At 37.8% G+C, this 25,959-nt stretch overlaps 1 protein-coding gene across 3 annotated transcripts in view; it reads right to left on the minus strand.

Annotated features, from left to right (window-relative positions):
- Nucleotides 1-21,896, minus strand: part of LOC149840590 (uncharacterized) — a 46,457-nt gene extending 24,561 nt beyond the window's left edge. For 2 of the 3 annotated variants that reach the window (XM_090003218.1, XM_090003217.1), the window contains exons 1-9: nucleotides 21,814-21,896; nucleotides 21,607-21,712; nucleotides 21,384-21,447; nucleotides 20,139-20,240; nucleotides 19,999-20,063; nucleotides 15,342-15,428; nucleotides 11,758-11,837; nucleotides 10,008-10,224; nucleotides 2,546-2,601 (exon numbers count right to left, since the gene is read on the minus strand). In XM_090003218.1, coding sequence (XP_089859344.1) covers nucleotides 2,546-2,601; nucleotides 10,008-10,224; nucleotides 11,758-11,837; nucleotides 15,342-15,428; nucleotides 19,999-20,063; nucleotides 20,139-20,240; nucleotides 21,384-21,447; nucleotides 21,607-21,712; nucleotides 21,814-21,887 — 851 coding nt within the window. In that variant the 5' untranslated portion in view covers nucleotides 21,888-21,896. Of the gene's footprint in view, nucleotides 1-2,545; nucleotides 2,602-10,007; nucleotides 10,225-11,757; nucleotides 11,838-15,341; nucleotides 15,429-19,998; nucleotides 20,064-20,138; nucleotides 20,241-21,361; nucleotides 21,448-21,606; nucleotides 21,715-21,813 lie in introns of those variants that run through there. The other variant, XM_090003219.1, reaches the window with a different exon arrangement.
- Between the last annotated feature and the right edge of the window lie 4,063 nt (nucleotides 21,897-25,959).

Consider the following 25,959-nt stretch of genomic DNA (forward strand, 5'->3'; position numbering starts at 1 on the left):
TAAGTATACTATTGATGTTCTTAATAAAGCGAGTATGAAAGACTGCAAGCCCTTAAGCACTCCTAGCGTTCTTCATCAAAGGCTTAGCTCTCAAGATGGAGATCCATTTGATAATCCCACACAGTACCGTAGCATAGTGGGTATGTTACAATACCTCACTTTTACTCGCCCTGATATAGTATACTCAGTGAATCAAGTTTCTCAGTTTATGCATAATCCATGTAAAGGGCATATGGAAGCAGTTAAACGGATACTACGATATCTCAAGGGAACGGTTGGGGATGGTCTCATATATAAACGAAATACAAATGGGCAAAGTGCACATGAGATCACTATTTATTCTGATGCGGATTGGGCGGGAGATCCAGATGAACGCAGATCAGTATCCGGCTATTGTGTATTTATTGGGATGAATTTGGTTTCTTGTAGTAAGAAACAAAAGGCTGTTGCCAGATCCAGTACAGAGGCTGAATACAGGTCAATGGCAGCCGCCACTGCTGAGGCTACTTGGGTTAGACATCTACTGACAGAAGTAGGAGAATCGATATCTCGTTCACTTCTTTTATGTGACAACCAGAGTGCCATTAGTATGTCTTTTAATCCAATTCATCACAGTCGTGCCAAGCATATTGAAATAGACCAGCATTTTGTGAGACAAAAGGTAGAAGAGAAAGAGATTGAGCCTGAATTTGTTAGAACTACAGATCAAGTGGCGGATATATTTACAAAAGGATTGACTAAAGACAGATTTTGGACGTTAAAAGGCAAGTTGTTCATGATTCAAGATCATGCACAACTTGAGGGAGGGTGAAAAGAAGTGTTTCTCTGGTTACGGGTCTTGGATCTGAAGATCCAGACCCGTGACACCCAATTTCTCATTAATGGCATTGTGTAATATTGATTATTGTAAAAAGGGTATTCTAATACCCTAATTTTGTTTGTAATCTCATGTTAATATAAAGTAATACACAGCAGCAGCCGACCGATGTACAGCAGGGTATCGGTTTTCTCCCAAACCTCTCTCTCCCTTCCTCTACCTCTCTCTGTTTTGCAGCTCCAACGTGGGACGGACTGAAGGTTGCAAAACTAACACTATTCCATACAGAGATTCTACCATTTAAGTCTTGCATGAAGTTCAACCATAACAAAATTCCTTCACCAGTAAGGACACTCCTGAGGGAATTCCACAAGTAATTCAGGGTGGTTGCATGATAACTCATGTATTGGTTCTTTAGAAATGCACTGTAAAAAGGGAATGTGTAGAGGGCTGCCGAGTCTCCATCTCCTACCATGGTTTTACTCCAAAAGGTATCTTTGAGTTAGATCCCAATTTAAGAGTGATGTTCTCCAGGAAAATGTGATTGTTTGAAGTTCAAAGTCCAAATTTGTGTAAGTTAAACAATTCTACGATTTAAGATTCTTCTTCCACATCCAACGCCAATTTTCTAGCCCATCCTTGAATAGGAGTGTCAATGCTTCCTCCTTATGTTTTTCCGCCAATGAGAGCTGGACTAACAATATTAAGGCACCTCACGTTATGTTCTCAAACTTCTTTGGGCAAGACCATTTCTTTCTGACTTACCTAATGAAAGGAGGAATTATTGTTCCCTCAGAAGGTGTAATGTCAGGATCAACATGACTCAAGACCTCCTGTGGACTTTGAAAGATTGGACAAAGAAAAGATTGGAATGCTTGCAAGAAGCAACTTGATGAGTGTCTGTCCAAAGATGAGTACATAACTTTCCATAACGAAAGCTACTAACACAATTTCCTACGCATCATTCCAAAACGATGCAGTGGGTGACTTTTCAAACAATCATACTCCAAGGTACTTGTGATTATGCAACTGAAAATGCTAAAGAGAAGGATTTCCCCTTCCTCCAAAGAATCAAAATACAAAAGAGCATTTCCTGGCACTAAATTTAAGTTCAGAAATGTCTCCAAAGGTTCAAGGCCTCTCTCAACTTACAACAGCCAAACCTAGGCTAAAATCCAACTGAACCTAGGCAGACTTAGATCCAACCAAGCCAGGGAAAGAGCCTGAGGACCCAGGTCCAAAACTTGTATAGTAGCCATTTTATACCAAAACCTATAAACCTAAACATCCTACTGAACCAGAAATGACTGAGATCCAAGTTCTAGCCCAACTTTGACAGAATGACTGAGGACCCATACCAGCAAAAATCCATGTTAGACATGGCTCACAACCGACTATATTTCTGAACACATGATCAAAAGATGGAGTCAATCCAACCAAATCTCATTCAGGTACCCTTCAACCTTGCCCTACTGACTTGCCTGTAGATAGACCTTACAGAAGAAACTCAGGCAGGGCAGATTAATGTGGAAGAATATAATATATTTTAATGAAAAATACCAGAAAGAAGAAAATAAGCTATTGGTTAGTTTCCTAGATAAGACGTTACATCCACCAAAACAAAATGTATAAAGTTTCCACTGTGTCATGGTCGAGCAAGTTTTGGGTTAAATTATAAAAGACGAAGCAACTAAAGTCATACAAAACAGATTTCCTGTAATAGCATACCTTATTGACTTGGCATCATTGACAATATCATCGATTGGTACATCATTTGGAAAAATCTGTCAGTATAATACCCGCCAAATGAGCATACAAAGAAAATGACCAATCTGATTATTTTACTGGAAACATAAAATAAAAATGAGAAAAAGAGTTCATGTACAAAAAGACTAGATTCCAAAAGCAAAGATATTCCAATGGACAAGCATCAGAAACGACATTTTTAACTGGGAATCTAGTTTATGAATAGCACAGAAACATTTTATTAAGCAATGAAAGACACAAAAGCAGATAAGCGCAGGCAAGATTTTAAGGTATCAACTTTAGCAAAATAAACAACTACAGTTGATTGTGCAGCAGTTGGCAAGAATATATGGCCAATGTAGAGGAGGTTTGTGCTCAGCTCTCCCCTTTGACCATCTTTTTAAGCATTAAATAGAAACGAGATATAAAGTTTCTGGAAAAACAAGGCTCTTCGCCTCTTTGGGCTCAGCCAAAGCTTGTGGCAAGCAAGCTCAAAAAACAAAGCATGAGCTCATCTTGAAAATGAACATGAGCCTAAAACAGCCACCGGGATTAAATGAGCCAAGCCCAAACAGAGCAAACTGAGTACATATAATGCAATTAACTTAGTGAGCCTATATGTGGCCCTTGAATCAACCACTTCTGTTGACCCCATGAAAGACCAATAAAACCCATAAGGCCCTAGAGCCTCATCGACTAAGTGATTTGAATAGTTTGAGTACACGCAGCCACAACACAAGTTGCCAAACAAGGCCACACCCTACACTGACCCTAAGTAATCCGTTCACACAATGGGCCAACAGTGGCTGCTGAACTGTGTACAGTTTTGATTTCCACCAGAATCCACTTCAATAGAACATTAAAATAAACTATAAATGGATTTCCACATATACAATAAATAACTTATGTTTGGCCCTGTATTTTGAAAAAAAATCAGACCCAACATCAAAGGGCCCTTTTGTATTTAAAATCAAAAACTAATGTTACATAGCACTAGAGTTGTATATAGTATTCAGTCTTAAGTTTGTTAAGATTATAACATGTTTGTTTCAATATCTCAATAACAGCAAAGATCATATGCTTTTATTAGTTAAAGAAACATGATATACATTCACTTCTGGTTTAATTCAATTTTTCCTTTTAATTTGATTCATGTGCCACTTCTCATTTGTTTTCTGTTCGATTCTGTCTTTTCTTCCCACCTGATTCCTATTTCTTTTGGTTTTATTTCTGTTGGTTCAATTCACATTTTTCACTTCCTTAAATTTAAATGCATTGCTTCTCACTTCTGCCTCTCGTATCACTTCTTGATTCCACTTACAATCTGGTAACTTATTTCAAACCAAGCAAGCAGCCCTTGTTCAAGACTAGTCTATTAAACGTCATGAGTTTGCAAAATAGGCTTCATTCAGCTCAAGCCTGTTCTATGAGCCCAAATGAGGTAATTATTGGGCTGAGTTATAATTAGCTTAATTCACTTGTCAGACCTAGCAGCAAGCTTGTATCTTGAGGTAATGAGTTTTTTCATATTTGAGAACCACACATTTTTACTTTAATGTGAAACAACAGAGAAATTCCCTATGGTGGACAAGTTTGAGCTTGAAAAGTATGGCCCAAGGACCAAGACACATACGCAGTGAGAAAAAGTGGACATTGTTAAATGTAAACATATATGTATGCATAAATGTATATATATGTTTACATATGCATTTATGTACATTTCTGTATATTCATAGTTCAGGGTATTTTGGTCTTTTCTCATATACAATAGAAATATGTTTTTTCTGTTTTTTTATTCTTTTTAATGTAATAATTTCCAGCCTTCATGGGATTTTTAAGAATTAACCAAGAGTCGTTGGACCCTACCCAACCGCTAGATTTCTAGTTGTTGGGTAGGTCCCAACGGCTCTCTATGAGCTCCCTCTTGTATATAATGGGGTCTGCCCACTCTCATTTGTAACGCTTCTTCAAGGGATTATTCCTCAATAATATTTATTATTTTTATGTGTGTTTTAAGCCCTTTGTGGTTTATTCTTGTGTTTTCATGTGTTGGCCCATAAGAGGTCATATTCTCTAAGTGTTCTCTAGTCCTGTAGTCCATAAGTGGCACACCAAAGCATATATTTCATTTTGTGACATGGTATCAGAGCCTATTAACTCCTTAGTATTATTCAACTCTTTCTCAAGCACATTTTGAGGTGGCGTAAAGATTGGGTCTTACCTCGGGAAACGTGCCTACCTACCTTCTTAAAGATTGGTCTTCTTATGAATGCATAGAGACATTGGTGCTTCAAAAAGAGTTGAAAGTTTGCTCAAATATTTATTTCTCTGCTTTTTTCTTTTCTCTTGCTTTGTATTTCTTGCTTCTATGGCCGAAAAAGAAGTCGTGACGGTAGTTCTAATAAAATTTGATGGAAAGAACTACAATTTATGGGCTACCGCCATCAAAAGAATCCTTATTGGAAAAGGATTGTGGGAGTATGATGATGGTTTCGCAATAGAACCACAACTCACCTTCACAAAATCCATTAAAGAAAAGGATTGAACCATTAAAGAGGGGGTTCTTAAAGGAGAAGAGGAGGAAAAAGCTCTTGTAGGTTATAAAAAAACTTTGAAAGAATGGGAAATTGCCCATGCCAAAGTACTTTTCTTATTTATGAGAAGTATGAACGAAGATACATGTGAAACTATTTTGGAGTTTGAAAGAGCCAATAAAGCATGGCGCTTCATTAAACAAACATATACTCAATGAGATATTGCATTTCGATGGAAGCTTCGAGATAAGATGCACAATTGTAGACAAGAGTATTAGAAAGCACCATGGCTCTTTAAAGAAATTGTAGGATCAAATGGCTAAGTTAAAGCCCGTTTGGGAAACTCCCAATGATGTGCAAATTAGAAAAAAGCAAATAAACAATGAGCAATTCTTTCAATTTATGAGAGGGTTGCAACCCGAGTTTGAGCAAATGAGAAGCAATATCATACATAGAAAACAAGATGAGCTCTCTTAATCAAGAGGTTTTAGTTCAAGTATGCATGAAAGAGACTAGATTAAGGTCTCAAAATGAAGCAAAAGAAGCTAAAGACAATGTGTTAGCCATTTTAAAACTGGTGTCAACACTCATGCATACAAACCCCCACACTTTTATAAGAACAATAACTATGGAAAGAATCGTGTGTATAGAGGAAAAAGAGATGAAAGGAAAAGATGAGGTAGTTTTTGCCATAATTATGGGAAACAGGGACATATTAAACCATTTTGTCTGGAATTCAAGAACAAAGATGAAAAGAAGGTTGCTTTGGTTGGTACTTCACAAGTTGACCAAGATTCTTCAAGTAAATCAATTTCGAACATGTCTCTTTCTCAACTCGTGTAGGCTTCGTAACCTCTACTCAAAGGACAATCTGTGAACGGTGTTGTTTTCTTCTTTTCTTCTCCTCCAGGTTTGACTTCTTGGCTTTTAGACTCGGGTGTATCATTTCATGACATATGATAAATCCATATTTTTCAATTGTAGAAGTTCTACTAGTAAAAAAAATGTTTGCATTGCCGATGGAACCTCTCTTGATATTAATGGAATTAAAAAATTTGAAAAAAGTCCTAGTTTTAGTATTCCCCAAATAAGATTTGTTCCAAAATTAAATTTAAATTTACTTTTTGCTTCTCAAATCATTGATCATGAATGTAGAGTTGCAATTTCACCTTGGTTGACAGTTGCAGCTGACAGCCGACAACTGAAGTTTCAGCTGCACCTAACATCTGATTGGGAGCTAGTCCAACTAGTTGTTGGACCAACCCCAACGGCTAGAAATTTAGTCATTGGGGCTAGCCCAACAGCTAGTTAGGCCAGCCCCTTCATATGCATGGAAGTGCCTATATAAAGAAACTCACTCTCTTGTATTATGTAAGCATGTTGCCAAGTATTGATCAATAAAATCCTTATTATTGTTTATGTTCTTGTTCTCTTTTGAGAGTTTGTGTGATTAGCCCTTAGTGGCTCTTTGTATTTGGCTCATAGTAGCTCTTGTTCTTGTGAGTGTGCACCTTTGTAGCCACATTGTGGCATTGTATTTATGCGCTTGTTGTTTCGTTACACCACCACGACTGAAATTGTATAGTTGAAGCGTCTGCTCAAGTATATGAGAGTAATCATGACAGAGTCATAGTGCTATCTACATTGTTGGAAATCAAATCTTTCATGAGCGCACTAAACATATTGAGATGGACTGTTATTATGTTTGTGAAATTTTTTTAAAGAAGACTATTTCACTGTCGTATGTAAATTCAGAATATCAACTTGCAGACTTCTTCACAAAAGCCTTACCTTCCCCAAGATTTTATTTCCTATTGGATGAAGTTTCGGTGATCCCACCGTAAGTTTGAGGGGGAGTGTTAAATGTAAACATATATGTTTACATATGCATTTCTATACATTTCTGTATATTCATAGTTCAGTGGTATTTTGGTCTTTTCTCATGTACAGCAGAAATAAGTGTTTTTATTTTCACTTTTATATTTTTATTTTATTCTTTTAATGTAATAATTCCCAGCTTTCATGGGCTTTTGGGGAATTAACCAAGAGTCGTTGGACCCTACCCAATGGCTAGATTTTTAGTCCTTGGGTAGGTCCCAATGGCTCTCTATGAGCTCCCTCTTGTACATAATGGGGTCCGCCCCCTCTCATTTGTAACACTTCTTCAAGGGATTATTCCCTAATAATATTTATTATTTTTATGTGTTTTCAGCCCTTAGTGGCTTATCTTTGTGTTTTCATGTGTTGACCCATAAGAGGTCATATTCTCTAAGTGTTCTCTAGCCCATAAGTGGCACACCAAAGCATATATTTCAGTTCATGACAGGCATACCCATAAACATTGTTAGTAACTTAGGATCTAACCTTCCGTGCACTTAACAATGTGCATAGAAAACTCAAAGGAGAGGTAGTCGACCAAGCAAAGCACAACAATCACAGATATATTAAAAGTGAGATAAGCACATCATGCTATTCAAAACAACAGTCCTGGTCAACCCAAGTAAGTTGGCCAGATTTTTGCTAAGATCCATCCAAGACTCCACTGACTTGAATGAGCCACTAGGTTGCCTCACTGGATTATCGAATGTGTGTGAGTGTGTGAAATGCATAGAAACGTCACAACAATACAACTACATGTGCATATATTACTTCTAATCTCTGTTTATTTTTGTAGAATACGTATATAAATAAATGTCATTATTTTCTTTATGATATGAGCATAAATAAGATAAAACCTAGTGACCTATGACCAGACTGACTGTTCAAATTGAGCATAGCCAAGTCACGTAATGAGTAAATTTTTGAACCACAGTTCAACCATCGTAAAATGCAGCTATTAGTTTTATAACACAAAAAGAATGCCTCTAAGGCACATATATGGAGAAACATGATGCTAGGACGGCCCACAATGTGACAAAATTTCATAACTCAAAAGATCACATTTTTACATCAGAAAAGCATGATCCAATGCTTGATCCTTAGCAAACAAACCATGTTGAACACATCTATGTGGTTAGATTGAGTCGATACAACTTGCACTTATGATTTCTAGCTCATTAGTTCCTTACCTTCATTAGTAGCAAATATTTTCCATATATATGTATATATAAATATATAGGGTTAATAAGTTTTATCGACTCAATCTGACCACATAGACGTGTTCAGCATGGTTTGTTTGCAAAGGATCAAACCTTGCATCATGTTATTTCGATCTAAAATATGATTTTTTTTATTAGTGAAATCCTAGTACATTATAGACCATTGATTTTTTAATCCATTAAAATAACTGCTTACATGTCACAATCACATGATTCAAAACTCATTTTCCACTAAACAAACCTTGTGGATTACATCCATAAGGTCCGATGTACAAAAAAAATCTAAAAAATATGAAAAGAATGTGATTTATACTCAATAGTTTCATGCCTTCAATAGAACCAAATATCAACCCATATATATTTATATATTTATATATTTATATATTTATATATATATAAAGGTTGCTTAGAGAGTACTAGACATTTTCGTAAGGATCCACACAGAGACACTACACATGGAGTGACCAACACACGTGTTCATACACTATTCATGGCATGTTGTGTTCAATGGTTTCAAGCACTTTGAAATATGAACATGGTCATTTCCAAGAAAAGTCCAAGGAGTGCCATTGTCGGTGTCGATGGTCTGACACAGCCGGATACTGATATGCTGGACCTGTAGGAGTGTTCAGGCAACATAGGGCAAAATTAATTCAATGTGTATTTCATGCACCTTTCAATGTTAGAAATATTTAAAAAAATGCACTAGGACAGTGAAGATTTTTTACATGCAGAATCGATCCTACAACAAACAAGTTCTTGTACATTCACAATTTTATCATTTCTTTAGTATCACCAAGATTGCATCCTTCAAAAATTACTTAAAACATGGGTCTAGAGCTGGGGTTAATGCTAAGTTAGAATTATGGAGACAGACATTGGAAGCAAGAGGTTTTAAGTTGAGTAAGAGTAAGACAGAATACATGGAATGTCGATTTAGTAAGCAACGAAATAGAGCTGGGAGTGTAGTGAAGCTTGGTGAGCAAGAAATACCGGTGGATGATTCTTTCAAATATTTGGGATCTATCATTCAAAAGTATGAAGAAATTGATGGAGATGTAAATCATAGGATAAAGGTTGGGTGGATGAAATGGAAGAGTGCAACTGGAGTGTTGTGCGATCGTAGAATGCCATTGCGGTTGAAGGGAAAGTTTTATAGGACGACTATTAGGCCCGCTTTACTATATGGTACGGAATGTTGGGCTGCCAACAGACGTCATATTCAAAAAATGAGTGTAGCTGAGATGCGTATGCTGAGATGGATGTGTGGAAATACAATAAAAGATAAGATTCGAAACGAGGAGATACGTAAGAAGGTAGGCGTTGCACCCATTGAAAATAAGATGAGAGAGAATCGTTTACGGTGGTTTGGACATATTCGACGAAGGCCTAATGATGCTCCAGTTAGAAGGATGGAGAAATGGGAAAATATATTAGTTAAAAGAGGTCGGGTAGGCCTAGGAAGACATGGATGGAGGTGATAGGAAAGGATATGAATGCTTTGAACCTCACCGAGGACATGGCATTGGATAGAAATGAATGGAGGAGAAGGATTCATGTGGAAGACCCAGAATGATTTTCTTTGTTGGTTCATATCGCCGACCCCAATTGTTTTGGGATGAAGGCGTAGTTGTTGTTGTTGTTGTATGAAGCTTCACTTGTAATAAAGACGTGTTGTGCCACATAGTAAATGCTATAAAGGTTAATTAAAGGAATTTTGCAATAAAGTAACCGAGAATTTCTGAAAATATTAAGCTGTTTGATGATAGAAATCAGCAAAAAATTGCCATCTTAGTAATTCAAATATAGTACCTCTACATCTACTAACTCCATTGTTCCTGAGATAACCCCTATCAACATCTCATGATCAATTACAGATGGCTCAGTCATGTTGTCTATAGGAAATTGGCATTTTGTAACCTCTGACATTGGAAGAAACGTCCTCAATGACAGCCGAATACAATTGTCTTTGAACTCAATGACCTTTGCATCACATAAAACATCTTCAACCTGACTAATTGCTTCAACCCTAAACAAGAGAAGAAAGTGCTATCGTTATGAACGATGGGCATGGTACCAAAGAGAAATATCATGGATGATGAAAGTTATTGATTTCGCAACATTATCAGAATGAATATTCATAAGGCAACATTATCCTGGAAAAGCACAGCCTATTCATCCAAAAATTTCAGAAACCTATGTACTAAAAATTGATTGGTTTAATGGATGAATACAAAGTATAAGTAGAAGCAAATAATTGTACAACACTTTCTAAAACATGAAATATAAAAAGTGCATCAAAAGAATAGCAGAGTTGCATTATTGACTTTTTAGAAATTCCAAGTTTTTTAACCCAAATCATCCTATTGCCAGCACAATAGCATATTCCGTGGTTCCAAAAATGAGAGAAGATGGCAGTTTTCTTGTCAAAAACGGTATTGAACTAAAAAAGGACAAATGATTAAGTTAATTTAAAAAGAAGAAACATGATAGTTAATGACCAACTAGGTTGTATATTCTGATTGTCTACCCTTATCTATCATCAGATGTGTGTAGATCATGAATTGTTCTCACAAATATACAGTTTCTTAGCAGTAGAAAATATATTATTTTCTCATATGGATGAACATGGGTATGCTAATTAGTCCAAAACCATTAAACCATGCTTCATGAAACCCGCAATGATGCCGCTACAACATTTTTCTTTCCCCGTAAATCATGACATTCAAGTCCCTATGAATGGTTTCTTTTTCATTGAAAGAGATCATGCCATATGTGGTTAGACTCTGATAGTTTATGTGCCTCTACCATGATTATGATGATTGATTATCTAAAACATAAAATCACTACAAGTTGGTTAAGGATCAGATTGATTCATAATAGGGATGAACTGCTTTAAGATAAGCTTTTCACAAGCTTACGATTCTCATTCCGTTTGAATGTATACAAGGTCTACTTTCATCATCAATAGCACCGTAGCACTATTTTATTTTTTAATAGGTTAAATCACCAACCACCAGTATTCCCGTGCATGTCACCAACAAGCATGGAGTCTTCAATGTTATGCATCAATTTGACCCTATGTGTTCACATCAGCAAAAATTATGAAATACAACTTGAAAGATTGTAGTAAAAATGCCAGCTGCAGTGAAATGCCATTTTCAAACTATGCACATGTAATCACTCAAAGATTCAGATACAATTAATGCAAATGCAACACAAATCACGTGGTTATTGATGGTTAAGAAACAGATTTTAACAGCTCCAATCACTTCTCTACAATATTGCAGGACTGTGATGATTGTTCCAAGAACGTTTTCCTGTATGTGCCCTGTCCACATTTAATGAGATACTGAAATGATGCATAGGCATTTCAATCTGTTAAAGATTAAGAGTACACATATTTTTCAATCATATTTTCAAGGGAATGAAAAAATGAAGGGAATAGCTTTATGATAATAATAAATCTGTTGACATAAAGATCACAAAAGAACAGAAAAATTTATGGTAATGAAAATGATCATAAGTGGAAACACATTATACACATCAACTACATGAGTACCTTTTAAGCATGGTCTCAAGATCTAAAATACAATCTAACTCAACTTTCTTTTTTTCAACCAGATCTTCAAGTGCCAAAACCTGAAAGAAGTAAAATGAGAAATATCAACAACATAAACCAATACTCAAGAGCATCAAAGGGGCCTTGTGCTAGAAAGATGGATAAGGCGGAATGGTTCAGACCAAGGTTGTAAGTATTGTATCGTTACCCGCATCAATCGGGCCCAAAGTAACATTGTATCATATCGTATCGTAAACGTATCATAAATTTTTAATAAAAATTTTCAAAATTTCCAAAAAAATCTAAAAAAAAAAATAACATAAATTCTAAAAAAACATATCACATAAAACAATGATGAATTTCACAAAATACAACCATAAAATCACATATGAAGGTTGTAATGAAACATAAGTGCATAAGCACAAAACAGTCCACTAAGGAACTATACAAGAGCCAAGAGGCAACGCACAAGAAGACAAGCACAAAAGTGCTAGTAAGGCTTACAAATAGCCAAATACAAGAAGATAAGCACAAAAGTGCGAATAAGGCTAAGCGAAACACAAGAAGACAAACCCATAAAGACAATAACCTTTGTACATAAGAAGATAAGCACAAAAGTGCTAATAAGGCTAAGCCAAACACAAGAAGACAAACATAAAAAACAATAGCCTTTATTGAGATAGCTTGAGAAAAAACAATAATATAAAGAGGGTCCAATCCCCTCTATTCATACACAAAAGGGAGACCAAGGGGTGGCTCCCAAGGGCTCTATGAGTTGACCAAAAAGGCCTTGGTCAAACCAAAAAGAAAAGAAAATTAAAAAGACAATTACAATATAGTCCCTAGTGGACTATTCTATTTGCAGATCCAACAAAAAGGACCAAAATACCCTTATGGATTATGACTAATTACAAAGGTATACATATATATATATATATTACTATATAGATGTATATATATATATAAATACATTTTAATTATTTATTTTAACAAAGGCAACTACATCATTTAAATTAATAACAAACCATGCAACCGATAACTGACAGTGTAAATAAAAGGCAACTACATAATTTAAATTTTAAACACAATTAAAGCCTTATATTTAACCAACAAAATATAAATATTAAATTCACATCTAAGTCATACTAAAATGTCATAAGTCATAACTAAACTACTAAGAGTTCATGATAACTAAAAGCATTATATTTAACCGTCTTACATGTCAATCTTCATCGCTAAAGTTCTAAACTATAAAGATCCTAAAACTAAACTATCTTATAGTGTCTATTTGCCAAACATTAGGACAGTATTTCATCAGTGTCTTCCGCGTGATGATCTCTTTATCTTTGGCAATTGGATCGTCATCATCATCTTCATAATCTGGAACAATGGTTGGAAGTCCATCTTTACATTTTTGCAAAATTCTTCTTCTTCAAATTTCTTCTAGTTCAACAATAACATCACCACAAAAAGTGGCAAGAATAGATGGAGAATCACATAGACGTATATTTTGATCTTGACCTGCAATATGTTGCTTAAATCTATGCAGTCTACCTATAATAATAGCATCACAAAACAAACATCTCAAATTCAATAGTAACCCTAGCCATGGTACATCATCAATGCTTCTCCAATATTGCCATTCTCCAATATTGCCATGTAGGATCATCTCTAATATGACATGAATGTGAAGACAACATTGAAGGATCTAAAATAAAACATAATCAATTAAAAAACTCAATAAGCAGCAAAGAATAATAAGCACCAGACACACCTTTCCCCGAAAAACAATCAATAAGAAGCAAATAATATGGATTTTATACCTTAACCCATTTCCTTAAGTGAAAAAATGGTGGAAATGCGCTCTAAATTGATAAATTTGCAAAATCCCTCAACCTTGTGCATGAATCGGTGCCCAAATTGATCTCATGAAACCTAGGGTTTGTGGGTTCCCTTCTAACGGAATCTAGACATATGAATAACTCGATCCTCAAGAGGCCTTTTAAACCCAAAATGAAAAAATATAACTTTCGGACTTTTTTAAGTGCGTTGATATTGTATACAGCATGATACATGGGTGTATCATACAATACACTTGATGCGGGTACGATACACACTCGTATCGCGATACAACTGTGTATCATATCGCAAAACCCAAAAGTAATGATATGTTTCATACCGATATTGTACGATACGTACAACCATGGTTCAGACAAACACATTAGGTATAAGATCTTGTAAAAGAAAACACTCTCACTGGCTCACCTAGATTGAACAAGTCATTCATTGCAATGTGTCTTTACATTACACTAATGTTCATCATTTGTAGCTCACTTTTGTTGCTCCTCTCTATTCATATTTTTAATGGAGTTTCTTTTTAGAGAGAGAGAGAGAGACCCTCTATATAATGGATAGCATAGGTACCGTATTACAACAAATAATGACTAATAAGTCTTAATGGACTGAATAACATCCACAGTAACAGAATATAAGCATATATGTTGAACTTGCTCATCAGAGATGCCGTGATTCTTTTGGATTTCTTGTAGTCACCAAAGCCCATCTAAATTGGCTGAATTGTTCTTGTGCCACCAACACAAATCAATATCCTTCTTCCCTTAAATAACCTTAGATTGTGCATAAACCAATGATGCTATCACCCACAGGTCATAACCCTATAACTAGAGCCATCAATTTAAGCAAAAGCAGTAATATCAACCCCCAAGAGGCAAAAGGCAGAAGCTATGTCACACGGACTCGGCTCCAAGGTCGCCGCACCCGCGTCGACACGCACCGACACGGGTGCAGACACGGGTGCGGCTCGGGCTCGGTCAACCCGACACTGGGTGTGGTCAACGCACCCAGGGTCATTTTGGTCCATTTTTTGGAATTTTTTTTTTTTGAAATTTCTTTTTTAAATTTTCTGGGCTACAGCTGTAAGGAAAAAAACCCATCACAACTAAAAAACCTGTACACTTTCAAGTTTTAAGTACAGAATGGGCACAACTCAAGTTTTTGTGGTTTTTTCCTATACGAAGAAAGTGAATTATTACATTGTATGAAGAAAGTGCCCAAAAGTGAATTATTCTTGTATGAAGAAAGTGTACAGAATGCCTTCACAACTCATCACCTGTCCCCTAATGGGCACAACTTTGACCGAGTCTTATATATATATATATATATATATATATATATATATATATATATATATATATATATATATATATATAAATTTTTTTTTTAATATATATATAGCCGAGTCCCCGTGTCCAAAATTTTTGAAATTGCGCCGCACCCGTGTCGCACCCGCACCCATGTGACATAGGGCAGAAGTCAGTGCCTTCATCATCCCAATCTTTGCTGCTGGTAGGTTCTTAAAGGATGAGACCAAAATTTTATTCAATACTATTCTCAAAGAACACGATCACAAGAAACATCACAAAATAATGTAAATAACTAAATATATCGAAGATAACCAGGATTTTATCAATTTCAAGATAATTACTCTGCAGCGAAATAAGACCAATAACAATTTAAAGTTTAAACAGTTCAGATTCTTCATAAAACAAAGGCTAACAGAGTACCTCAAAGTGACAGTTTTCTCGTGTCTGCAATGAATCCTCCTTGTTGAATGTGCTGAATAATTTTTCAGAGGACACCTCGCTCACTTCCTATAAAACAAATGAGATGGAGAAAAACAAATGCAAGCTCAGTCACGGAAATGGAAAATATATAGGGATCTTAGAAACCTGTTTAAAGAACAAGATAATCATATGTTCTTGAAATCCATAGTTCACATACCATGAGCTAGAATAAGATGTGGGCAATGAAAACAAAAGACAACAATAAATGCCATCAGAGAGAACTCATAATCACGTGACCATCAGATCATTGATACAGACATAAAACCTAATGAGGAAGAAGTTCTACAGTTCCTACAACAGAACAGCCTTTTATGTACATGCAACCATGCACATGAATGTGCATCCCCAAATTCTACCTTAACTACCTTGATGGCAATCCCCACACCCTCTTTGAGGTTTGGATAAACATGCACCAAGTAGGTAGCACCATTCTTCATGGCATCAAGTCATGCTTCGCAGACAGATATAGCAAGTTCCAACTAGCTGAAATGATGCCTCATTGTAAGTCACTTGCTGACGATCTCTCTTGTGTTGCTTCACCAACTGGGTGCCACATCACCCAAATCAGCGTTATATGTTTTCAAAGTTGCTATCCCTCTTGCACTGTGAACACTAAACCAAAGCTCAAATAGTGGATGACCGTGCAAAGTTCAAGTAGAGTAGGCTACAAGGATATAGTAGTGCAAGCTGATAAGTGAGCAACAATCATGCACAAACAAAACAGCTATAGCATGCATAATAACAAATGTAAGTGTGCAGACAAACCATAAAGGAGCACACGTAAATGAAAGCAGAACACCAATTAAGTAACACATAGTGTAAAGTCCGGGAAAAAAAAACCGAGTCGGACACGTGCCAGGCACGTGTCTCGGTTGGCTGTTGATACCGGATCGGAGCCAAACCCGGATCCGAGCCCAGCCCGGATCTGGCTTCCGATATTTCGAGAAGCCAGTACAGCCCCCTTTTTATAAGGGCACAGGTGTCTCGGGCGAGGCCATTTGCCCTCACCTGATTCTCTCTCTTCTCTCTCTACCCTTTTCTGTCTCCGTCTCCGTCGCCTCCACCCTCCAGCCGACGATCGTGCGAACGGCTCTCCGGCAATTGTCTTGGTGACAGTCGACCCCCCCCCTCCGTGCTAGCGTCGGTGACCCGCCGTCTTCACCTTCTTCTCCGGCGACTCGCCGCCGGTAACCACAGGTAGCTACCCCCCCCCTCCTATCCTCCCGGAGGTTCGTGCGTCGACAGGGGGTGCTTGGCCCTCTGTCGCCGCCGGTTTGCCGGCAGGGGGCTCAGCCACCTGTCATCGTCGGTCTGCCAATAGGGGGTCAGCCCCCTGCCGGCAAACCGGCGGCGACAGGGGGCCAAGCACCCCCTGTCGCTTATGTTTGCCGGCAGGGGGCTCCGCCCCCTGTCGCTGTCTGTTGCCGGCAGGGGCGGAGCCCCCTGTCGCTGTTGTGTTGCCGGCAGGGGGCTCCTCCCCCTGTCGCTGTCTGTTTTTGCTGCCTGTCACCTGTTTTGTTGTTCGTCAGGGACTCTGTTTCCCTGTCTTTTCTTGGTGGCCAGGCCCTTGTTTCACATTTGTCTTACATGCTAACATTTTTACGCTTGCAGGTTGCACGACGGAGCGTACACGTGTCTCGTGACCCGAGACTCTTCGCACTTACGCCCGTAGGCGTCCAGGAACTCGCAACTCCCCAAAGTAGGGGAAAGTTGCGCGAAAGGACTTTGAATGAACTAAACTGAACTAAAGAAAAGATAATCAAACAATATATATATACGTATACATATAAGCTATATGTACGTTTTTTAACTCAAGGACGCGGTTTCGCGATCCTTGTCCTGTTTACTTTCCAGCACTTTACTTTTTGTTGTCGTCGCGCTATATGCGCCTAGGTTTTACTTTCTGTCTTTTAAACTCAAGGACGTGGTTTCGCGATCCTTGTCCTATTTACTTTTCAGCACTTTACTTTCTGTTGCTACCGCGCTATATGTGCCTAGGCTTTACTTTCTGTCTTTTAAATTCAAGGACGCGGTTTCGCGATCCTTGTCCTATTTACTTTCCAGCACTTTACTTTCTGTTGCCGCAGCGCTATATGTGCCTAGGCCTTATTTTCTGTCTTTTAAACTCAAGGACGCAGTTTCGCGATCCTTGTCCTGTTTACCTTTCAGTACTTTACTTTTTGTTGCCCCGTGCTTTATGCGCCTTTGCGGTTTACGTTTCAGTACTTTACTTCTGTTGCCCCGCGCTTTATGTGTCTTGGCTGTTTACGTTTCAGCACTTTACTTCTGTTGCATCGCGCTTTATGCGCCTTAGCTGTTTACGTTTCAGCACTTTACTTTTTGTTGCCCAGCGTTTTATGCGCCTTGGCCTTGTGCTTGACTTGCTTATTTATGCTTTTACTGATTCGCTTCTTGCCTGCGCCATGTAGATTGTGATCATGCTATTGTTTCTACTTTTCAGGTATCTCTAGAAATCGCTGTCAGCATATGAGCTTGTTTTGAGTGTTTCCTTGTGGCTTGTGGCTATAAGCCTAGCCGCATTTCTTGGCAATGTTATGCGAAGCTTTGATGCGTAGCACGAAGTGAATAGGCCTCATGGTATGCGAAAGAGCACAATTATGAACATCTCACTAAATGGTAATCATGCACCTTCACAGGCAAGATGCTCAAGTGGGTCGAATAGACCAGGGCATATAGAGCAAGGCGATGATGAAGAAAAACCCTTCATCATACTTGTTTGGGCTGGTTCATCAAGAGAGAGGATGGATGGTACAAAACCTCCGATGGACAGGCCATTCATGGCTATTACCGGCAAAGATCCGGCTTCCCCAGTCATCGGAGGTAGGGGAAATGGCGTTACCATAAGTATCTTAGGTGGTAGTCGTCTGGCACTTCTGTAGAAGTTGGATGCATCCTTGGGCCCTGTTTTGCCTTTGGGGACTTACTCTCTTGACCACTAGTCGTTCCCTTAGGAGCGAACTCAGTCAGTCCTTCGGAGTATAATAAAATACATAGCATAATGAACCCCCGAATGGATCTCGGTTGTTTCTACGTTTTACACATTGTGTGTACCCACAATGTCCAGATAATAATCAGATCACATTATGGCATGCTCACAGCTATTCTTCTTGCTTTTTGACTGTTGCTTTTACCTTGCTACTAGTTGTTGCTTGCGATAGTTAGAAGGTATGTTTGATAAGCAGTAGATTGTTCTCACTGTGATACTAGTTTGTTTGAGCTCATTCGGGTTAAGCTTTACTATGGTCTTTGTTATTCACCAGCATACTGCCTGTTGCTTAGTTTATATCTGTTTGGAAATGAGCATGCTTTAGATTGGTTGATGTTCTTCTTATTTCTTTTGCGCACCTACGAGTTTTCAAGAGTGACCCCATTTTTATGGGTATAGGTGACAGGTAGCTCTCCTTACTGGCGGCGGTGCAAATGCTACATGATCAAAGTCTCACTTCTCTCGTCGACACACTGGCTATCTTCACCTTGGGTTTTGTACTTTTGTTGTTTTGGGTGGATACCCTGCTTTGTACAGACTAAACCTTTTAATGGATAAACTCCTTTTATCTTTTGCTTACTTTTTTACTTAGTTAGAATATGGGTTGTACTGGGTCTTTTTGGCTAACGTGCTCAGAAGAATCGACTTGTGCTTTTATAAAAAGAAAACCTTTGTTGCAACTCTAATTTTTTTCCAAAGGTAAATTTATTTCTCTTCTTCTTGTCTCAAGTCGAACTTCTGGGGCGTTACACATAGTCTCCATCAATACACGAGCAACAAGCACCCAACATTACAATATAGCTCTATAAGTTTCCTGGGCACCAAAGGTCAATCCAATATACCCCCATGCGTTTTAATTATAAGGAAACCTTTAAGGTCATATTGTAACGTTGGATGGTCATTGCTAGTTGTATTAAAGTGAATGCACGTTACTTCAATAGTGCCTTGCATTTTTTAGCTTTATGTGTGCTTTTGTGTCCACTTCTGGATTGCCAACATGAATGCATGCTTGCATATTTCTGTTGCATGCAGTTATTGTTGCTTTCCTTTGTGTGTGATTGTTGCCCAAATATGAACCTGCATCACTAAAACACCATTTAAACTTGTCCCTGTGGCCTACTCAACTCAAAAATTCACATGGCTGCCCTTCCCAAGAAGGGGCCCTGTGATCTTAGGCCAGTGTACACATATGTGGCATACTCAGATTGTATCAAAGCCTAGAATCCTTCAACAAGGTCTAAGTTTGGGCTAACCATGGTCTGACACAAGACCAACTATATATAGTGGTGTGACACACGAGATAACATCTAGGTCACCCATTGTATCATTGTACTTAATAGAAGAAACAAACCTTTGTAATTTTGAAGGAAAAAAAAGGAATTTTGAAGAAAAATTAAATAGCACTTCAACAAATATCAAAAAATAAGAAAGACTAAATCATGTCCATAATAAGCTCGGGTAACACTAATTACATCAATTAAACCTAACATGCGGAATTCTTTTACAATTCCATGATGCAACATTTCCTACAAAATACAAGCTATGGACTCTAAGACATTGTTGACATTACTTGAAGCTTGACGCACTCACCTTTGAATCTCCAGGCTCCAACAAAGTACTAAAATGTGTAAGCTCACTTTGAAATTGACAGAACTCTGCAGTTCAAATGGAAATGTCAAGGCCATTACGCAATAACGAGAAATGCAACAAATGAAACAAAGAATGCAAACCTTCATCAAAAGTTTTAGTAAGATGAGTAACTTCATTGCAAAGGCTCGAATTTTCAGCCCTGAACTTCTCAAGCGCTGCCTTTGCATGGTCAAAGTATGCCCCTAGAAAGATTAAACAAATAACAAAACATAATCCATCAGAAAACAACAAAATTTAAAGGATTAGCAACCTATGCATCAAATCATCTTATAATTAGTTAGATAGAACCATGTCAACATAATTTGCTACTTTCAGAGCCTTCCTCAAAATATATATATATATATATATATATATATATATATATATATATATATGCTATTTGCAGAGCCTTAAAACATATATCTCAAAGCATGTATTCATATCAAATATCTGAAGTTCCATGTGAGTCAATTACAATGGATAACATGCCAAAAGTTCAATTTCTATAAAAGGAATTGGAACACTCTTTGTTTCATGATGCTTCTTCAATACATATGCCTGCATAGATGGATACCTATGTATGCAAGAAGTTTCAGCATCCATAGGATTCCAGAACATCATAGCTCTCTTATACCGGAAAAATTAGAAGCCTAAAATTAAAACACTCAACTTTTTATGATGTTTCTTTAGTAAACATGTATTCTTGCATGTGTAGATAGCCATGGTCAGAAGAAGTGTTTGCATATTTCACAATAAGAAGATCAACAGCGTACAGGAATACCTAATGCTGAAGCATGGCAACATGCACTTGAATCCAGAAAATATCGTGATGTTATTGCAAATACTTTCACACACCAATATAATCGCAAACGAATTCCAACGTTTTCAAAATACTGTCAGTTTAGCACGTTAACAATGCAAAATTACACCCGTTTTTTTTCTTCTGTTTCATTTTTTTCTTTACATGTTTAAGCATTTTCTTGCATTACAGATTTTACATACGCAGATATTTTCCTGAAATTTTTCACTAAACAAGATAACAGTTTCTTTTATTTATATCAAGATTGCCCTTGCCGAGAGAATTCCAATACCAGATACACAAAATTGGTACCACCAATAGCTCATTTCATAAAATTAAAATAAATAAATAAATAAATAATATGCACTAGAGTTTCGATTGTGCTTTATGATTTAATACACCAATCTGCAAGTGCATCGAACGAATCTACACAATAATAAGCATCAAACGCGTAAACAAGAAGCTGGTAGTTTCCACGCTATAACCAAAGCCCTAAAATCTAATCGCAACAACCAAATACCATACCAATTCGCAAAGAAATCCATACCGATGTCTTCAATCCCCGACAAATAGTGGCCAAACTCTTCGGATTCGATTTCTTCATTTCTCCTCTATCAAAAAAAGATCGACGAACGAAACCAAAAGTTAATTCCACGAAAAAGGATTTCATAAACTGCCGCTCTACAAGAACAGATTACATAAACCCTAATTTCGGCGGAAAACGAAACCAGAAATAGTCCGAAGAAAACAAATTAAAGGAAATCGCGCACCTTAAGATCGGAGACGCATTCCGCCAAGCATTTCTTCGATTCGGGAGACGATCGCTCGGAGGAATGGCGGAGGTTTACACATAGATCGAGTAGCTCTTCCACCCGACTGCCGGGAAAACAGAAATAACAACAATTTCAGAAAACAAGAAAAAAAAGCCAACTAATAGAACGAGACACGAGAGGAAGAGGCGGTGGTGGGATTCGAACCCTCGAACTGCTTGAGCGTCCATCGCCTCGTCGGCGTCTTCGGAACGCGACGGAGGATCCGCTGGGGCTGCCATCGCTCTCTCTCTCTCTCTCTCTCTCTCTCTCTCTCTAAATTTCCGAGAGCTACTTTGGACAAATATCCCGCCCTTTTTCGCAACTCGCTTACCCGTGGGATGCAAACGGGTCGGATTCGGTCCGGATCTTGATATACGGATCTAAATCTGTTCCGATGAGGTAAGATTGAATCTGAATCCGAAAAAAAAATGTGGTATTACTGGATCCAGAAAATAAGAATAAAAACAAGCTATTTGCATGTAGAAAAAGCAGCGGGATGGATTTGGATTTGGATTTGGATTTGGATTTGGATTTGGATCAATTACAGATCCAATTTAAATTTCCAGTTTAAATCTGAGCCAAATCCAAGAGTACTGAATCCGATCTAAATGGGTTTTGCTTAGGATCAAAATACATAAATAAAATGTTGGACTCGGATCTGATATCTGACCATATAGCATCCATTTGCAGCCCTGCTGCTTTGGCTACTTCCAATAATTTTAAGTTCATCAACAAACTTCTACTCCTAATTAATAAATCTGCCAGAACTTTTTATATTTTTTAAATAACCACTGCAGATTCTTTATCCAATTTAAGCACATAACTGTATGAGCAAAAGATCCGTACCATTGAATGTGGTAGTTGTGAGCCAAAGAATGGTATGTAGTTTGATAATGCGTAGAGCAAAAGAATTGTATAACTTGTATGCAAAGAATAAAGGGTTTAGCATTCTATTTTAGGGATGGCAGTGGGCCGGGCGGGTCGGGGGATAAGGTCTCCACCCCGCCCCATCTCAAAATCCAGACCTCCATTCCCGCCTTCATCTCCGCACATGTTTGGATTTTAACCTTCATCTCAAAATCCAGAAAATGCAAGATGTGGTGATGAAAGGGTTGTTAGGGAATGTTTGGCATGTAAAGCAGCATATGACACATCATCTTTTAGTTCAGCACGGTTAGAAGTAGATTATATGATTGCAGACATATTTTGGTCATAAGCAAGATTCATGGTTGATTATGATTGTTTTGGTGATGTTATTTGTTTTGACACTACAATGAAAACAAACCCTTATGAAGAGCCCTTGGAACCATTCATTGGTGTAACCCATCATAGCAAACAATTATCTTTGGAGCAACATTTATATATAATCACACCATGAAGACTGTTGAATGGTTGTTTCAAACTTTTGAAACAATCCTTGACAGGGGAGCACCCAAAAGTTATATTTACAAATCATGATCAAACAATGGCAGTTGATGGCATATTTATCAAAATGTTTTGATAAGGTTGGGTACTTTATTTGTTAGTAAACCCGACTTCAATGATGGTGTCACCAGGTGCATGTAGGAAGATTTTTTGTCATGATGAGAGAAGTTACTAGAAGAATATGATCTTGTTTTTTGTTTTCTTTCCTTTCTAAGTAGGAAGCTGGGTTTAGAGGCAGACCCCTACCAGTTATTCAACCATATAGATCTTGCAATGTCCCAATACAAGGTGACGTGCACTAAAAGATTTTGCCAGACAAGCGGCACCTAGGGATGGCAATGGATCGAGGAAACGGGCCCCCACCCCACCTCCCCCTGTTTGGACCGGGGATAAAGAATAAAATCAAAACCCGTGCATGTATGGAGGCGGGGATAAACTTATACTTTTTCCTGCTCCGCCACAGTCCCCATCAGCGCCTTGCTCTGCCTTGCCCCCATCATCAATCCTTCTTTAGTGATGGCAATGGATTGAGGAGAAACGGAGCCCCCATCCTGCCTCGCTTCGTTTGAACCAGGATTGAGGTTAAAATCAAAACCCGTGTAGGGAGCGAGGGCAGGATTTTGAGATGGGGCAGGGGTGGAGTCCTTGTCCCCCACCCCATTGCTATCCCTAACGGAACCCCTCTTGGTGAGGAACATGATCTTGACAATTTTTAAGGCAATGGAGAAATGAGTGATGGTCTATGTTAGAGATAAATTTTGTGTATATATAACCACCAATCAAAGGAGTGAAAGTATGAATTTTAGACTTACACGTAATTATTAATCCAAACTTAAATTTATCTCTTTTTTTAGGAATATAATAGGCTGTTGGAGCAGTGAAGATTTGCAAGACATGAACAAGATCATAAGGCGATTGACACAAATCCAATGATGTTGTGTTCATTTGCCAAAGGACTAGAAATATTTAGAAAAGAGGTCAAAGGTTTCTATTGTTACATTAGGCTTGTTAGCAATGTTGTCGGTATCGGTGAGCAATTGGCCTGTATCGACCAATACTTATCGTGCCAACAAAAAATTGATACGAAACTGACTTGAATCGGCTATTTTTTTATAAATGTAAAAAATGTTTACAATTATTTTTTAATATTATTTTTCTTTTTTTAAATTTGTCACATTTTGATTGAAATGAAATATTTGTTTATTATTTTTTAGCCGATTCGAAACAATTGTAAAACCACTTCTGATGAAACTGTCAGAGGCGATAGAGTTCGTAAAAACAAAAAAAATAGGAGAGACGGTTCGTCATTTGGGAGAACTGCCTCCAGAGGAATAAGGATAAACTTTAGTCCCCACAATCCGTGGGAGGGGGTGAGGTTTATCCTCACCCTGTATAAGGCCTATAAAAGCCCTCACGCAGCCCCCCTCCACCACGTAGCAAGCGAGCGACAAAGGGAGAAAGAGAGGCATGGAAAAAAAATTCAGGAGACTTACAGAATTTTGGAGGTCGGTGACAGCAGGTAAGGGGTCTCTTCTTCTTTTCATCCATTCTTTTTTCGATCAAGAAGAGGGTCGGCAACCATCGTTGTTGACATGTTGCAGTGAAGAAAAAATTATGGTAGATAGAGAGAGAAAGAGAGGGGGGGTTAGCCAGCCAGTGTCTGTGGCCAGCTCCTCTGTCATATAGTAAAGGAGAGAGAGGGTCGACGCAGAGGTCGACCCCTCTGTTTCTTAGAAGACGAAAGGGGCATAGCCCCTTCCGCTTTATTGGTTTTAAGAGGGGGACCAGACCAGTCTATGCCCAGACTGAACTAGATATATTTAAAAAAAATGGTTGAACCGGTCCAGTCAGAACGATACAGCTCATGCTGGTTCGGATCGAACCAGTCTGGTTCACAGTTCGGGTCTGACTGGGTCTCGGTTCTTAGCTCATATCCAGTCTGATTTGGATCAAACCGATTTTAGATCTAGTCAATCTGCATTGATCCAAATAGAACGGGATCTAGAGAGATCTGGGTCTGGATCATGTATGATGTTTTGGATCTATAACAAAACTAGATTTGGTTTGGATTAGTATTAGATCTAGATCATAACTGGATATGGATCTAATTAAATGGATCATTTTTAGATCAAGATCAGAATTGGGTCTAAAACCAGTCTGATAGTTCTAGATCCAGATCAGAGCTGGATCTAGATCCAACATATAACTGGATGGACCAGTTCTAGATCCAGATCAGAAATGGGTCTAGATCCAGTCAGTCATTTTTTGATCCAAATCAGAAATGGATCTAGATCAAGATTGCAAATAATTTTTAAATTTTGAGAATAATTATCGAAATAACCAAAGTACCCTTGTCTGTACCCAAGATTTGTTTTGGTAAAATTGGTATAACTTTACACTTTGAACTTGGTATTGAGTGAGGTTTGGTGTGTTGGACTCGTGTTGTAGAGAGAAATCTATGTATCATCTCATTTTGGGTCAAATTAGGGGTATAAAAATCGATGTCTCATGAAGTCAATTCAGGAGGGGTATTTTTATAATTTTGTTAAAATATAAGAGGTTATGTGTATTAATACGAATATACTTATGTAATGACTAGATCCTACTATTAGAGCATTTTGAGACTCGATTGTGACTAGAGCACAATATTCATATTCGAGATAAGGGATATTATAAGTAATTTTAGTTGTAAATAAACCTTTTTATGTTACATGTTATTGTAATAATGTGAATTAGTATGATTAAAAAGATAGCTTTTGAGTGTGAATATGATGTGCATAAAATGACAATGCATGAAATTATGAGATGATTACATATACATGATAGTCATGATATATCATGCATATTAGAAAGAGATTATTTTGTCATAGCATATTTTCATGATAA

This window comes from Nuphar pumila, chromosome 4 (assembly GCF_984573655.1).
Source record: "Nuphar pumila chromosome 4, dmNupPumi1.hap1.1, whole genome shotgun sequence".
Taxonomy (NCBI): Eukaryota; Viridiplantae; Streptophyta; class Magnoliopsida; order Nymphaeales; family Nymphaeaceae; genus Nuphar; species Nuphar pumila.